We start from the raw sequence: 16,868 nt of genomic DNA on the forward strand, positions 1-16,868 counted from the left end.
GGGCCCTGGAACAGCTGCTGACATCTGGACGCTAGCGGCGGCTCTACAGCGGTCATTCACTGCCCCTCGGCGGAAGCCGTCAAGCCGCTCAAGTTCGCTGCGCTGATTGGCCGATGTGTCACGTCGTCAGTTTTCACCCATCAGCCGTCGCCACGCCCGCCATGGCCATGGTTCCATCAAACCTCGAGCACAAACGCAGTAACTTATTATCAATTTGCTCGACAGTTCAAAGGCGACTCGTCGCCCCGGCGAGACTATGAATACAAACGACGCCACCTAGCTGTCCTCTCCTCCACTTGTCGAAAATTCACCTGCAGCACATCGTGTCTGGCTCTCGAACGGAAACCTCCTGCGTCGCGCAACCTCATCAAACCAAACCAACATGGACCAACCAGCCGCCCAGCCCAGCCAATCCTCACAGGACGTCTCCCCAGACTCCCCAAACGCCACAGTCTCCCAAATACAGACGTTTCTCAAGTCCAAGGATGACACCCAGCGCTTCGTCGGCCTGGCTCTGCTCAAGTCCGTCCTCGACAACACCCCCGACCTGCGGCAAGATGAACAGGTCGTCGAGACCCTGTGGGACAGCATATCCCCCAGGTTCCTGGGCCGGCTCATAAAGACAGGCTCCAAGGTCTCTGGAGAAAACACCAAGGAGATGCTGGACCTTGCCGTGTCCGTCATGCACACCTTTGCCGCCCTGCTGCCCGCGTCGGCGAGGGGCGACGACAAATTCACGCAGAGAGTACCTGGACTGGTGGGAGCTGTATTATACAGGTATCTCGTGAGATGGACACATCCGGAAGCCCGCAAAGCCTTGCTGACAGTCTGCAGTTCCGCCGAGACTACCGCAATGCTGCTGCAACTGCTTCACACTCTGGTCAGCACGCCAGAGGGCGCAAAGGCATTCATCCAAGTCGGTGACGTCAGCGCCCTGAGCGAGATCGCCCCTACGCACGCCATTGTCATGGACATCTTTTGCTTTGCGTGGCTGAATGGCATGGCCGGCGTTGTGGAGAAGCACGTCCTGATCAGTCAGGTTGTCGATACCGTCCAATCTCTGGTCTCTTCCTTCTCGGGAACCGACGCCGTCACCCTGCTCGAGTTCCTGGGCACATTTCTCAGACAGGCAGACCCAACTGCACGCCACCACTCTCTCTCTCCCGCTCTCTCTCCCGAACCTGCTCTCCAGAAGACAAATCTAACGACCGTGGCAGGTCCTTCCCGTTGAGCCCGCGTGGCTAAAAACAGTCGTCGGCTTCATCCAAACCCTCGTCACCAGTCGTCCCAACGCAGCCGCCAGATCAGCCTACACCAACGCCGCTGCCTCCCTTCTCCAGGCCTACCCACAATCAGCACCACAGCTGCTGTTCACCGAAGACCCGACGGGCGACAAGCCCTTCGGGTACCTTCTGGTCAATCTCATGCTCATTGACATCCGGTCATGTGCGCCGACGCTTCTCGGACAACTAAACAGTCCCGAGTATGCCAGACTCTCCCGTCGACTGGCGTCCGCCTTTGACGTGATTTCCATCTTCATCGGCCATCTTGTCCGCTGTCTCCAAGACGAGTCCCTAGACACGCTTATCATGTCCCCGGACAATCTGTTGAGGTTGCGCAAGGGCATTTCGGAAACCATGTCCCTGGCGATGGAGTACCTCCGCGACAGGTGGGACGCCACATTTGCCGGTGCAATGGGCCTGCACCCCGATGCGAGAGCCTCCACTGCCGAAACGGTGTCTGGCTCGCATCGTACATTGGCTTGGGACTCCATGGTGAACACAGCCGACGAGGATCCGTTGATCCTGTCGGCCGTGAGGGCGCTGGCGCTCTGGCTCAGGGAAGACGAGAACGAGATGCTTCGAAAGGAAGCAACCGGTCTGATTGACATGCTGATGGAGCTTTACCAAAGCAGCTCTTCAGAGAAACTAGACTTCCGAGAGGCCATACTGGTCGGAATGGAAGCCTTGGTCACCCTCCCGCAGGGGCGACAGGTGTTCCTCCACAACGACGGGTGGAAGATCCTGAGCAAAGATCTCGCGAGTCTTATTCACGGCTCTGACGGGGTCGTAAATGTAAACGCTTCGAGGGGCGTTGAAATTGTGCGGGTTTTACTATCCGTGGCCGAAGACGAGTCCTCGGGTACATCAGAGGAATGGATGGATCTCGTCACCGTCGCGGCAGCATGGGACGTCCCCTGGCAGGACATACCGCCACAGGCACGGGAGTTGCAGGTCGCCGTTTTGCAACTATGCTGTACTTTGTTGGTTGGCGCTGGCGACGGCATGCGCAACCGATACAAGCAGTCGATTGCTGCGATTCAGAACATGGCCGCTCAGCTGAAGCGCGAGGCCAGCAAGGACGGCGGGTTGGCAGAGGCCATGGAAGACGTTGTAGATACGTTGAACGGGGTGACGGTGGCGCTGCCGCTGCGGACCTACTAGAAGGCTCAAGTCATATATTTTCGGGGGCAAAAAGAGGCCACCCGCGTCCGTGTCGTGAGCTAGTTTGTACGTGTAGGCTGTGTCAGGCAGCCCTGACATGTCCATCTCGGCCCAGCGTAGTCGACGCCTCCCGGTCCCTGGCCTTGCCGCGTGCAGCCTCCGCTTTGGCCCTCCTCTTCCGCGCTCTCCTCACTTCAACCTCAACATGGCGCATTTCCGCATTGACAGACGCCAGGCGTGGGACGACGTCCTCGACGGCCCTGATGGCATGGCGCTGAGCAGCCCGCAGCGGCATGGGCGTGAGAATGCCAAACCACCGGAGGGGATCGTCAATCTTGGTGCCGCCGGCCTGTCCTCGCTCATCTTTTGCTTCCTCTGCTCCCTCTGCATCCGGCGACTCGACCGGCTCGTCATTGTCAGCCGCGCCGTAGGCATTCTCAGCAGCCTGCTTCTCTTGCACGCCGCGTCCCGTTTCTGCAATGGGGGGAGGCTCTTTACAAGTCGTCGTCGTCACAGTGAACCCGGGGAGCCCATTTTCAGTAACGGCAATGCCAACCCGCCGACTCGCTCTCATTCTCTCGTCGTACTGGTCCTGGCCATATCTCAGGCCGCGTTCGCCGGAGAAGTTGGCCCGGGCGATGTCGTGGTACACGTCCGCCTGCAGCTGGGAGAGCTCTTTGCGCAGCTTCGAGTACTCGTCCAGCAAGGCGAGATAGCGCTCCAGGAGCTGGTCGATGTCATCTTGGCTCGAGGACATGGCGGGCTGGATGGGTTCATGACCCGGACGTCGGGTCAAAGGTCGAGGTTGGAGTCCTCCGAGCTCAAGTGGGCCGGCTGCCTGTTTCTTTCTCACCGAGCGCACGGAGTAGTCAGCAGGGCGGGCGTCCGATTTCTGGCACTTTATCCGCCTTACTACTTGTTACACACACACGTCACCGTGGAATCCAACATTTTCATTCATCATCATGTCCGAGGACTGGCTCCTACCGGCCCATGATGGCCAGAGTGACTTGATGCGCAGCACGCCGGCGGCGCTTCTTCCACAAGGGCGGCCCTCCAATCAAGGTCGCGCACAAGACTGACGTGACGGCCGAGATGATTGCCAAACTCCATCCCATGGTCGCGAATCCTGCACTCTGGCTGACGAATCCGCCCAGCAGAGGCCCGGTCATGACCTCTGCTGCGTAAGCAATGTTGTACAATACATGGTCCAGAGCAATGGGTTTTGCTCCCCGGTCCGCGTACCGCTCTTCCGTGGCAAATGTAATTTCGGCCGTGACGGGGCCGAATGTGAAGGCAAAGCCGATTCCGCCAGCCAGGAGACCACACAACATGACTACACGCGCCGTTGTATCCCCTGTCACGAACCGAAGGCACACCAGGAACGGGGTGTACAGGATGAGTCCGAATGCAGACAGCCAACGAGGACCGAACCGGTCGCACAAGCATCCCGCGACAGGGCCAAGACAGGTAGGGGCGACGAGCGGAAGAAATATAAGCCCTGCTCCAACGGAACCCCAACGGAATGACTTTCGGACAAAGGCCAGCACAGCAGCCTCTGCCACCGTACCGGCGACACGCACAGCTGACACTACCAAAAGAATAAAAGCCACGGATGAGCGGGTTTCCAGGAAAAAGGGCTCCTTGTCACCATCTCCCATACGCTCGAGATGGTCATTGTAAAGTCCTATCCTGTCGAATTCTTCAATGTAACCAGAGTGAGTATATTGAAGAATTCAAAGAAGGAACAAAACTGGTCCATTCCAGGGACAGTCATTCTATGATCCCTTCTCCTCCTTGACGTCACTGGTTATCATTGATGTCAGAGTCCAATCGCAAAAGTCTGCGTCTGTAAACGTACTCGAGAGAAGAAGAAGGAATGGCGCGGATGGCCGTCAAAGGACAACAGCAGAGAAAACAAGAGACGGTCTCGGACATGTTAATATCGTCGTACCACGGCGATGGATTACGGCACTGGACGGTTGTGAGCACAAGTCGGCGGATCCCGAAACCACCTTGGGTATAGAACAACTGCATAGTGGATCAGCACGCACCGTGGACTATGAAGGACGCAGCAGAGGAACCTGAAAGACGGGTTCGGGGCCGCCGAATTTCGCCTGCGTGTGTGTGTACGCGGCTCACGGCCGTCCGCGCGGCTTTGTTTCGGGTTGGTGCCGTGTTTCCGGACCGTGACGCTCGAGACGCAAAAGTATATACATCCTCGTTCGGCCATTGCGCAACCTCTCGGAGAGAGACCATGCAACGCAACGGTTCGTCGGGGGTACTGAGGATTGTAGGCGCCAAAAGCGAATGTGACGGAGATTTTGTCTTTGAGAATGAAAATCGTGTCAAATGGTCCCAGAATTGCTCTCCAGGAAGGAACGAGCAGAGGCCCAATGGGACCGACTTGAAAAAAAATAACTCAACTCTGAGCTGGGGAATGATGATTGCATGCAACACCCTGCTTGGGCCTCGTTTGCGGCCCCTACTGTCCTGTTTCCATAATTGGATCTCATCGAGTCTTTGGAATCTTCTCAGGAAGAGACCCTCGGAACGACGGCACTCATTCGGCTTTCTGCCGTGCGAGTCTTCATGGTGCGGCACCCATCCATGGTCCAGAAGTCCACACACGCACGCCACCCCCGGCACATGCACAGCCAAGTCTAAGTCGAATGTCCTGAATGCCGGATGGCTTGCTTGCGGTACTGCATGCTCCGGGCCCCGGGGTAACAAGTCGGCACGGCACTTTGTGTGCCACACCGGAGACATTCGACCGAGACGCACACGCACAACGCTAACAGGTAAAGTACGAGCCGCATGCCAACTCCGTGGCAGATGGCGGCATCCGCGGATGGTCAGACCCCGTCGCATTCTGTGGCGAGAAGGCAAACCCCGAGGTACTTGGACAATGGTCGAGCGTAGGCTGGATGGATATACCATGTGCGGCCACTGTCACCCCGGAATATCATTGCCTCTGGTCGAAACATATTGCCTTGCGTCATCGGGTATTCGGCACGACGGGGCCTAGCTTTGGTTTGAGCCTCCTTTTTTCGGAGGTAAAACAAAATTAAGCCGCTTACTTGCCTGGGTATATCTGGGTGTTGTTTGCGAGCCAGGCATTGTGGAACGCCTACTCTTCGTCTTGCTACTTGACGCGGGCGAGTAGTTGCTGATAAAGAGCAGTATTCAGGGATATCGCTGTTCACGTTTCCCTGCATCATGGGAAATCCCAGCAGTGATTTTCCTGCCGTGCGATCCGCCACACGGCTCCTCCCCGAGCCAGTCACCACTGGCCGCGTAGTAACAATTCGTGGTGGCATTGAGAAAGTGTTCGAAAGAGCATCGAACGACAGATACGTGGCCAGACCATGACTTCATTGCAGCCTCGGATTTGTACGACATGACTCGACGCGGATTGTGTACAAAAGTACTCCGTATATTGTGTCCATGAAGCTCAAGTCTCGCAACGTACTCCTTTGACGCAGAAAACAGTACGCTTCTCGTGGACCATGATGCTATCAACTCAACTCGGTGTGTTTCTGATGCAAAACGACCCCCATTCCAATGACGCAATAAACCCGAGTTGGCCTCTTGCATTTCCGAGGGTTCTATGTCCTTGCTACTTTGCCGTCGGCAACTTTATATTGCTTCATGGGCAAACAATTATATCGACTTGTCTTGCCATGTGTAGACCCAAGCGAGGCGCTGATGCAACAACTCCTTTGGTGACAAAGGTATACTCCAGAGCACGATGGTTTAATGAAGGACCATTGGCAAGGTACAGGATTGGATGCGGCTTGCATCCATGCCTCCTTGCCCAGCTGCAAACGTTCGGCGGCGAGTCCTCGAACGAGTCGATTGAGTCCCTAACTTCGGCCGCCTCTTGTTGACATTTTGCGCCAACGGATGCCTGCCTCGTGCACTACATCTTTTTGTAGTGCGGTCTCGGGCGGTGGATATCAAGCACCCTTGACCGTAGGTTGAGGCCTGCCGATATTACTCGTGGCGCTGAGTATGAGATGACAATGAGGCCATCGTGCATACAATTGATTGACCTCTGCTAACCTCGCCTTGCTCCATATAATAGAAATAACTTCGAACTGTTAAATGACAAGGACTGCTTCATGGAAATGTCAGCGCATCCCATGGGAACCATTCACGTACGGAAACGATTAGACGGGTATACATACTGTTTCTGGCGAGATGATTATGCAACTGGGTATGGAGTATGTAGGTATATACTTACTGAATACGAAGTATGTCGCCAAGCTTACGTACCTAGGGATGTCAATATATCACATCGTGCCATAATATGCAACCTGCGTGGTGGTACCAGCTCAGGGTAGGTTAAGGTGTGGCTTTGCCCCTAGCCGCATTTCCAGCATGATACGATATTGACCGGGGCCGGGGCCAGCTTGCAAACATGTAACCAGGGAAGACAGCAAGCGTTTCGTCACAAGAACCCAACTGATGGAATGAAGCGTCCAGGTCGCCACGACTGTTGGATTCCCCCGAGCCCTCAAGCCTTTTCTTGGACACTGTGGCAAACCTAATAAACACCGAGTGTTCTCGCGGCCCGCCGAAGCAGAAGTAGTAATGGAAACGAGGGCCCCGGACTCCGTGTCAAATACTCTGTAAGTGGCAATGTGACAATGCCCCTGGGCTGAGGCTACTCATTTCGAGTGCTGAGCTCCCCTTGCGCAAGAAATGTTGACCGGCTGCGTGTTGGAACAATGTAAACTGTTGCTTGAGCAAAGCCGGGCAGTGTGCTATCCGATTGGCGCTGTCGGGCTGGTGATAAAGTCGAATGCTTTTGCGGTAGCTATCCTCGTGGGCCGTTGGAGGCCGGTTAATCAAGGCGACCAAGGATTGCCATGCCGAGGTCAAGACGACTGCCATTGCTTCCTGGCCGGAACATACTCAACTCAACTTTGGTACAAGACAAAACGGGCCACCTTGCGAGGCATGTCGAAGTAACTTTCAAACAGTTCATGGGAATCGTGATCGGGAAGGGTTACCCCTTGAGATTCGACGGCCGCCCGCCCACGTCTTGACGTGTCGACTGGCTCCTTCCGCCATCGTGCATACTTTGAGTAGGTACTTAAGTACCTAGCTAGGTACGTACCTACCTAGGTACTAGTTAAGTTAGGCATGGCCTGACCGCATCGTGCTTGCCAACTTGCCCAATGAATGTGTACCTACGTACCGAGTATTGCAATATTGCACATGGTAAAAAGTATCCCACGCCTCATAGTCTTCGTCTCCTCGTGCCTTCACGCCACCTGTGTTAAAAAAAGGTCTATCAATGTTGTATCCGACGCCCTGCAGCCAAGCCACCAACCCGCCAAGGAGTTTCACGGACTCGGTCGCGAGCGGCTTCTACATACGTCACGGGCCACGGCACTGCATGTTGCACCTGCCCGGGGTCTGCCAGATCTTTGCTCGTCCATGGACCATCACACTCCCCGTTTATGCCTGGCGCCGCGCAGCCCAATAACCGGTTCAGAAGAGGACCGGGGCCCTTCTTGCGCAGGTCGTTGGTCGGTCCACAACGCCAAAAACAGCACGCACTCTCGGTGCTGTTGTTACTCGGAGCTCTCGCAGCTGCCCCGCCCATCTGTCACACAAAAGGCCTTGTTAGCTTTGAGTATGGAGTAAAGGAAAGGAGCCTGGAAGACAACTCGACCAACCGGTTCCGAGAGGCTACGAGAAGAAGCGTAAGGAAATCACAGAGTCGTCAAAGCTGCCCCCGCGCGACGTTATCAAGGCTCACGCTGGTGTTCAAAGACTTTTAGTTAATCTGTGTTGCGGTTCTATTGCGCAAGACTGCTAACTACTAGTCTACTACTCCGTACAATGCGGAAACTTGGAGTACGCGCAATAATAAGCTGAGACAAACATTATTATCACCGCAGCCACCTTCACAAGCGTCAGGGCACTACAGGAGAAAGAGAGAGACGACGGCGACGGCTGATACAAAGCCTTGCTGGCAAATTGGGACGACGATGCACCAGGTGTACTGATTGCTCGGTACCACGGACTCTCCATCCCAGGGACAAAAATCAAAATGCTTGGGCGGTGCAGGGGAGCCAAAGCCAACCACGGAAGATTGTATTGCATTGTTATGCGGCGTACGCGGACGGGGTAAGAGGCGAGCGCGGAAGAATTGCCCTGGTTTCACGCAACGAGAACAGAAGAGTACGTAGCGCCAAACGCTGCCTGCACAGGCACATGTTGGGCTGCTGGGGGTCTCTGTCTTTGATGACGCCATGGGCTGTGAGTCTGTGACATCTGGGTAAGCATCCAGACAAGATGCCGACAGAGATGGATTCTACAATACAGCGGCCGACGACTAGGTTTGGGAAACATATTGCGTACGACTAGACCGCCGTGCGCCGTGCTCTGTACATATTAGAGTGGTTACGGAGTACTCCGTACATGACAGCAAAGACAATACAACACCGTACAAGATGCAACGCAGGTTGAACGAAGCAGGTCGAAGCGGGTGGGTTCGTGTGCCATGCCGCCGAGTTTGACATTGCACGTCAAGTCTGTTTGCTCGCTCTCAGCTGCGCGCTCGTTGTTCCGGGGAAGGAGAGGGAGGGCCTCTTCTGCCATCTGCCAATCTGGGGCATGGTTGGACTGTGTTGCTGCACCTGGACGTTTGTGCAGCGCCCGTTCCGCCTGGATGGGGTTCGATTGGTCCCAGATTCCTTTACTTTTGAGGTCTTCGGCATGGGCATGGTCGTGTGAAGTGAGCAGTCAATCTGGCGTCTTTGGGCCATTCTGCAACCATGCCAGTTGCAGCATGGAGGTCGGTGATGGGAGGCGCCCGCGTTCACGGCGACTGTTGCATACAGACAGTGCCTGGGTTCAGAGTAGTCACATTGTGTGCCTTGGCTGTTGATTCGTGCTTGCGTCCCGAGGTCGAGTCGAGCTTGAGCACTTATTAATGTCGAGCGAGCTCTTTTTGTCTGGTTGAGGTTGTCTTGACTCTCTCACTTGGACACCACTGGACGCTGGACCACGCTCCCATGCCATTCGCCCATTGGCCCACTTGCGCCTCTCGGCCGCACCTGCCACACGCTGACGGGCCCTGCCCTTCGGCCTACCTGACCTGCTGCACTTGTGACTTGACTTGACTCTTGTTGTACGGAGCCCGCCTGTCATTGTCCAATGTCAACCGCTACTCCGGCGCACCTGCCTCACTCCTGCACTCACTCCTCCTGCCACCCCCCCAAGCGCTTGGCTCTGCTCGACTTTGCTCGACTTGTGCTCGATTGACTTCTTTCCCTCCCCAACAAGGGCTCCCGAAGGGTTCCCTCCGTCCTCGAATGCTCACCGTGTCTGAAGCTTGTCTCTCATCACCCACTTCTACATCACCCGTCATCTGAAAAGGAGCCGTCGCTGCGACCTTTGGCCTTTTGCGCCTCCATATCCCATTCCTATCCCCATCCCCGTCCCGTCCCGACCCGACTCGACTCGACTCGACCTCGACCCGACCTGACTCGGCCCTCCGTTGCTTCTCATCCTCATCCACGAGCTGCCTGCTGCGAAGCGCTGCACCACAACCATGGCCGTCGTCGCAACCATCAAGTATGTCGGCCGCCGTGTTTATGCTGCTGCCTCGATGCTGCGTCTTTGCTGCCGCCCTCTTCACCTGTCGCCCTCCACTGCGTCGTTGCCCTGTTACCCGCCACCTGCTGAATATCCCGTTGCCCGTTGCCTGATGCGTTGGAGCACCCATGCCATCGCCAACGCCATCTCCTCAGCGTCCACTGCTGTTGTACCCGTTTCACCGCCCAAATAGTACCTTGCCGCGCTTGCTTCCTTGTTCCACGGCGCTCAGAATGTTGAATCTCCTCGCGGCCGGGGAAAGTGGCCTGTGCCGTGCTCATACCATGCCTTCCTTTCTGCCCACACTCGGTTGTGCTCCACCGTGCATCATGCATCACACCATGACTAACCGCGCGTGCGATCATTTCTTAGGTGCGTTGTCGTCGGCGACGGTGCTGTTGGCAAGACGTGCCTCCTGATCAGCTACACCACCAACAAGTTTCCCTCCGAATATGTCCCGACTGTCTTCGACAACTATGCCGTTACCGTAATGTGAGTGGAGTCGCTTTGCTCATGGTCTTGACATCATCCATGGAATCAACTCGAGCCGGACAAAGATCCATGTGCCGTGGGTTGCATAGGCTCTCAGGCGCCAGAGCAAATATCTCCCTTCACCTGCGTGTCTCTTGTGTGGCTGTGGCAGTGTGGCCACCTTTTACAGACAAGGGAAGGACGCAAGCACGACGCAGACCTTCTAACTCGATCGTGCCATAGGATCGGCGACGAACCCTATACCCTCGGACTATTTGATACCGCCGGTCAAGAAGATTACGATAGACTGCGACCTCTTTCATACCCTCAGACCGACGTTTTCCTCGTTTGCTTTAGCGTCACGTCGCCTGCTTCGTTCGAAAACGTCCGCGAGAAATGGTTTCCCGAGGTCCACCACCACTGCCCTGGTGTTCCCTGCCTCATTGTTGGCACCCAAGTCGACTTGAGAGATGACCCCAGCGTCAGAGAAAAACTCATGAAGCAGAAGATGACCCCTGTTAGGAGGGAAGACGGCGAGCGCATGGCTAGAGACCTTCACGCTGTCAAGTACGTCGAATGCAGCGCGTTGACGCAATTCAAGCTGAAGGATGTGTTTGATGAGGTCAGTTTAACTGGTCACACGCCCTGCTCCTTTGTGTCTCACAAAAGAAAGACGTCGCTGACTTGTCTCTTTGCAGGCCATCGTTGCCGCCTTAGAACCGCCGATGCCCAAAAAGAAATCTCACAAATGTCTAGTCCTCTAAGGATACCCTATACTGCGAATAAATAACGACAAATAAGGACGAAACTGAAGAAGAAAGGGGCGACACCCTTGTGCCTCGCCTCATGAGATGATGCAAGCTCCGCCTTCGTATATGGTTGCATGACTAGGAGGCGGAAGGGTCCTCTCACTGGCATCGAAATCTAGACACCAGCAAGCAGAGGTGGAGGAAATGGTGGTAGTTGTGGCATAGCAGCGGAGCTACCAGATCAAAGAGCAACAGAGCAGAGTGCAAGAGCCCGAGTATATGTGAAGTCAGGGAGATGGAGCATTTTGTATTGGGGGGACAGAACGTTTTGGCTATGATGCTCTAGCAGGTAGCTTGTGGTCGTGGAACCATCTGGCTGATACCAGCCTTGATGGCAGCGGGCTACACTTTTTCGGATATGGCAGTGCTACATCGTTATAGGGCTGGACGCCTGAGTATTCCGCTACGCTATTTCAGACACTGGTTCTTCGAGGATGGGATCTAGTTACCTGTTGTTACTCTGTATTTCCTGTTGGCGGGATTGGGCAGTATCTCTTTTATAAAAACTCTCTTCACACATTGATGCTTCGACAGGATAGTTTGGCGATTGGGGTGCATTTCATCAATTGACGGACCTTTGTCTCAGACGGATGTGGTTTGCCATTGCAGACGTGTTGGCGGCGGATGTTATTTCCGTCGTTCTCTCCTTGTTTGCCATTTGGGACCGTACTCAGGCTTGCTACTTGCACCGTGACGCGCCATGCTTGTAATTAGTTAGTTTCTACGCAGCATGGCTCTACGGCTGAAGCCGGGACTCGGAATGCTCGATGAGCTCGACATTTGCCGTTCCCACGTACGAAGCAGTGAGCAGCGTTCTCCCATGTCAACCCGACGTAAAGCAGCCGGCCTCGTGAGCTACATCCCAGACAGCCGTCGCCCGACACAGGAGTCATGCAGACTTGCCCATGGCGCAAAAGAGATTGCCGGGTCCCCCGTCGGATTCCTGAGCAAGGAGGCGCTGGCCAAATGAGCTCTAGGCACGACGGCGGTCCCCTTGTCTACGTGTTCCTGGCGCTTGGCGGCGCCTTACAGCAGGGCCGGTGACTTTTGTGCCATTTCGTGACGTGGAGCCTGGAGCTGACATATATATGTGAGGTGTCTGGCTGGCTGAGGGAGGGGCAGCAGGCGAGTTTGCTGGCAGCACCACCGCCGCCACAGGAGGTGGTGATGGAGCCGTTGGAGAAGGATTCACTCGGACGTCCTGCAGGTTCGCCGGACGGTATGGTAGACAAGTTGCGGCTTTGGATGACGGTTGCTGATTGGTTGTTTGCGGGACGTTGAATAGGGCAGTGCCCACGTAAGCGATAACCTTTCAAGATGTGATATTGGCGTCATTGGCGTCCCCTTTGGCGTCCCCTTTGACAGGGCGGTGGGCGGTTTTTGTGTCTCGTTGTCGACGTGCACTCCGTACCGTTGTCTACCACCCGTCTGCATTTTCATTTCAGACTTTCTTACTCAATTAAGCAGGGAGCAAGCTGGGGTGCGCGGCCACGTTGCGTTCCTGCTCCTGCCCCTGCTCCTGCTCCTGCTCCTTCCTAGACCTACCTGTGTTGAGTCTGTTGACCGGCTAAGACGCCGCTGGTTGTGATTCGTTTCGTAAGTGTGCAAACGAAGCAGTCGTTAAGAGTCAAGAAAAAGAATGCACGTACTCCGTATTGGGCCAATAATCCAACTGCAAAAACAGGGACTGAAATCGATAGCGGCATACTCCGTAGGGCTGTAAAAAGGGGTGTTGTCTCTATCCACCGACCGTGTACTACTAGCAGCACCAAGTTAATACGCGGGTTTAGCTGTGAGCCCAGGCGGGTCGTGCCGCACTAACACGGGATACGGCAAGCTCTAGGGACCCCTGACTGGCCGTGACGGGACACTCTCATCCTCTGCAAGCAAACTGACTGACGGCGTCACAGTCCGCAAGTATACACGAGTCGACGAAAGGGAAAGGGGTCATGATGCACTGACGGCCAACCCCACACACAGACTGCCTGATCTGCCCCAAAAGATGCGGGGAGGGACTCAGGACAGTATTCATCAATAATGGCGATGAGGGACATGCGAATCTTGGCTGCGGCCGAGATCCTCTTTGCTGTTTCAAGGCAGCCAAGTGGCCTTGCGAACGAAACCGAGCATGGGGAAACGCCGGCAAAATGTCAAACAGTACGGAGTAATCAGACGCCGTACTGACTCTCACCCGAGGGTTGGACGGATGGGTGGACGTTTCATGGCCAGACGACGCAGACTGAGGCGGTAAACAATGGCCCAATAGTAACTGGGAGCGGGTATCAACACATTCTCCGATTTGCTACGCTTGGTACGGCGTACGGCCTAGTGTTCACTGTTGGCCCCGTTGGCTCTGTGCGTGCCCAGCACCGAGTGTGTATGTCACAAGACTATTTTTTGCATCTGACTCTGTAGGCCGGGCTCAGCGGCAGTTGGCACGGACTTTGCCATGCGCCAGCCCACCTCATTCTTGATGTTGGCGCGTCTTTTTGTGGCTGTACTTGGTACGGACAAAGACATGTCGTGTATGAAACCTCGTTTTGCCCATCGCAAAAGCCCCGGCTATCATGGGGCAGGGGAGATTAGAACAGCGCTGCCATGTCTGTTGAGCAGGTCAGTTGACGACTGACTGCCCTTTGCAACAATGATGGGAATCTTTGGGGCTTTGCCAGCGCAACTTTACTGTGACTGCTGGTAGTTATAATGGAATCCATTGTGCCAAGTTGGGGAGGCCACGCCCGCGGTGACTCTCCCACAGAGGGTCCTCAGGTTTCTCTGCTCCGTACTGTGATCCCGCATGGGCGTGCTTGGTGCAATTTTCGTAGCGGAAGCATGTCATGTTGGACGCAGAAGCGATGAATGTAAAACCGCTCCGAAATGCAGAGAATGACAGCAAGTCTGGGATGTAAGAGGATGGATACGCCACGACTATACTCCGTACGGAGTAGATGAAGCAGGAACAAGGTCGGCGGCCCCTTATGCTCCTTCCCTCATCATCGCACCTCCTCTATGCCTCAGGAGCTCGTCACAACTCTTGGCCAAGTCAGAACTACGTACGTAACTTGCTGTGCACGTCTAGTATTGACATGTCCGCAGTCTGTAATTTACCAAATACCAAGATGACTGTACTCCGTATTCCGTGATGGATCATGGATGTTCAAGAGACGGGAGGGAGAGAGGGAGGGGCGTAGCACCACTCGATCTATTGCCTCCCGAGTCTGCCCAACCATTGGGTGCGAGAGAATAAGATTGGCCATTGTCACACACGCCATGCTGCTCAACTTTAGCTTGGGGGTGGACGTGTCTAACGTTAATATAAAGTCGCCCTCAATAATATGTCCCGGGGCTTTTGGTGGCTACGGCACGCAGCACGGGGTACTGGCTACCGCGTACCTAAGCACACATCATCATCACGAGTACGCACTCGGTGCCTTTGGGCCGCATCTATTCCAAACAACACACAGAGCGGCGAGCACAATAGCATTCGCAGAGCATGCAACAGGCACTGTTGTGCCCAAACCCAACTCAACATTCCAAAGCCTCAGGTCCAGCAGCGTCTTTGTTTAAATGCCCCGTGCTGCGTAACAGAGTGCTGGCATCACGGCATGCCCCTGGCCTTGGACCGGGACCTGGACCATCATCCCTGCCAGGGGTTCATTAGACTCACATGTACGGAGTACTTGAGTAGGGAGCACGTACGTGGTACGTACCAGACGGAGTATAATTTCGCATGACCCCACGCCCAACCCCACGCCCACGCCCACGCCCACGCCCCCTCACGCTCACCCCAAACTCACCCCAAACTCACCCTACGCGGGCTTTGGGGAATGGCATGTACGAGAACGGCGAAATTGGCGAGACCAATTCGAGTGTCGAAATTCTCATAATTCACAAGGCAGAGAGGCTCAAGCGCCCATAGGTTGTGGTCTTTTGTGTCTTTACGCCCGCTTGAGAATCCGGACCAGATGAGCTGTTCCTCGAGTATCGCACCTTCTTTCCTCCAATGAATGGATAGATGTCACTGTTGCCCCTGTCCGCTCCCCTTCATCCGCCAGCCAACCACGTCTTGCGAAACTGGGTGCCCACCCCCTAGTCCAGGTACGGCGTCAGCAAGTCGGTGCCTCATCTCTTTCTTCACGAATGAAGCGTTGTCAGGTACCAGGTACGGAGTACCGCGGGCCTTGTACTGGGTACCGTCAACTTGCCGTCAGCCGTTGCCTGCTCTCCCTTTCGAGCCCCTGCGTTGAGCGACGACCCGCGCTCTAGCGCACTTGATTGGGCCCTGCCGCTTCTGAAAGCTGCCAGAGGTGCAGGTATCTGTACATGTCAATGGTTGAGACACTGGTCTCGCCCCGTGTTCCTGGAGTCCAAATCCCCTTCCATCCTCCATCTTCCCAGAGCTCTCCTTGCTCGTCCATCATCTTTTTGTTTTTCTCACGCTCTCTCTCCTATGTACGGAGTAATCCATCCAATCTTTATCCTCTCTCCTATTGTAATCGGGCGCACGCTCTGCTGCCCCATCCCTCTCGTTCTCGTTTCCCTCGAGCTGGTATTGATATTCTCGACTCCGTGCTCCTTCACGCGTTTTTTGCCATTTTCTAGCCATACCTCCCAACGGACAGGGGCCCCTTGTTAAACACTCGCCTCTTCATTGTGCACCGAGTAACGTACGGAGTCCCGTCCTGAACCGTCAAGCCGTCCCTGTTTTTCTCGTCCACCCCGGGCCATCTCCACCACCACTGGAGTTGTTTCTCATCTCTCACTCGCTCTCCCTACGACGGCGGCCTGCTTCCAGTCTCTGCTCTTTTCCAAGGCAGGCCTCAGGCCGTCCAAGCTCCTAGGTACCGTCAACCTCCACAGTCTTCTCATCCAGGCCGCTTCTTTTGTCCCTGACGAGTTCCACGCGCCTTGACCAGCTCTCGTGCTTCAGTCTCTTTCTTTCCTCAGCGCCTTCAAAGTTGGTCTCTGTGGGCGATTTCGCTCCAGATGCAGTTTTTCTTGGAAGCTTTCTTTTGACACGACAATCTTCTTCATCTTATCGACACTCGTTTCGGCCTATTTAGACATCTTTAATTATTTTCTTGGTTTGCCGCCCCCTGCTGTCGTGCCGCCGCCGCCGTCCGGCTTCTCGGTTCCGTACTGCTCGGTCACGAACAAAGACAAAACCTGCGTCTTAACAGCTGTCGTCCTGTGCACAACATCTCTTCGACTTCCATCGTTCTATTTGAACCTCCGCCTTCAAGTCTTCGCCGTATGCTTGACCAATGCTATTGCGTTCCACCGATTCGGACCACTTCGACTCGACACACGACTTGCTTGTCATTTCAGCAGGCAGATTCCACGTCCCAGAACTCTCTCGTCCCTGGGTGACAAAACATTCTGCCATCTTTGTCAGCGTGTCCTTTCAGACCAGCATCCTGTTTATTGAAGCAGAATACTTTGCATATATGCGACTTTCCTACAACACGGCCATTGACTATATATTTTGTTCGCCTTCAGTTTAATATCTCTAGGTCCCTTGGCGCTA

General features: G+C 55.0%; 4 protein-coding genes across 4 annotated transcripts; 2 read left to right on the forward strand and 2 right to left on the reverse strand.

The window, feature by feature from the left end:
* Positions 1-382: 382 nt before the first annotated feature.
* On the forward strand, positions 383-2,444 carry MAM_01585 (DUF1941 family protein; the record flags this gene model as incomplete). Its single annotated transcript, XM_040820384.1, has 3 exons — positions 383-777; positions 835-1,090; positions 1,218-2,444. The coding sequence occupies 3 exons, from the start codon at positions 383-385 to the stop codon at positions 2,442-2,444; spliced, it is 1,878 nt and encodes a 625-aa protein (XP_040681872.1).
* An 82-nt stretch (positions 2,445-2,526) lies between these two features.
* Positions 2,527-3,201, reverse strand: MAM_01586 (uncharacterized protein; the record flags this gene model as incomplete). The annotated part of the gene is made up of 1 exon (XM_040820385.1): positions 2,527-3,201. The coding sequence occupies one exon, from the start codon at positions 3,199-3,201 to the stop codon at positions 2,527-2,529; it is 675 nt and encodes a 224-aa protein (XP_040681873.1).
* Positions 3,202-3,427: 226 nt separating this feature from the next.
* Positions 3,428-3,778, reverse strand: MAM_01587 (uncharacterized protein; the record flags this gene model as incomplete). The annotated part of the gene is made up of 1 exon (XM_040820386.1): positions 3,428-3,778. The coding sequence occupies one exon, from the start codon at positions 3,776-3,778 to the stop codon at positions 3,428-3,430; it is 351 nt and encodes a 116-aa protein (XP_040681874.1).
* Positions 3,779-10,017: 6,239 nt separating this feature from the next.
* MAM_01588 (GTPase Cdc42) lies at positions 10,018-11,296 on the forward strand (the record flags this gene model as incomplete). Its single annotated transcript, XM_040820387.1, has 4 exons — positions 10,018-10,040; positions 10,434-10,553; positions 10,776-11,154; positions 11,231-11,296. 4 exons carry the CDS (start codon positions 10,018-10,020, stop codon positions 11,294-11,296), a joined length of 588 nt encoding a protein of 195 aa, XP_040681875.1.
* Positions 11,297-16,868: the final 5,572 nt, after the last annotated feature.

This window comes from Metarhizium album, assembly GCF_000804445.1.
Source record: "Metarhizium album ARSEF 1941 chromosome Unknown scaffold_2, whole genome shotgun sequence".
NCBI classification, from domain to species: domain Eukaryota; kingdom Fungi; phylum Ascomycota; class Sordariomycetes; order Hypocreales; family Clavicipitaceae; genus Metarhizium; species Metarhizium album.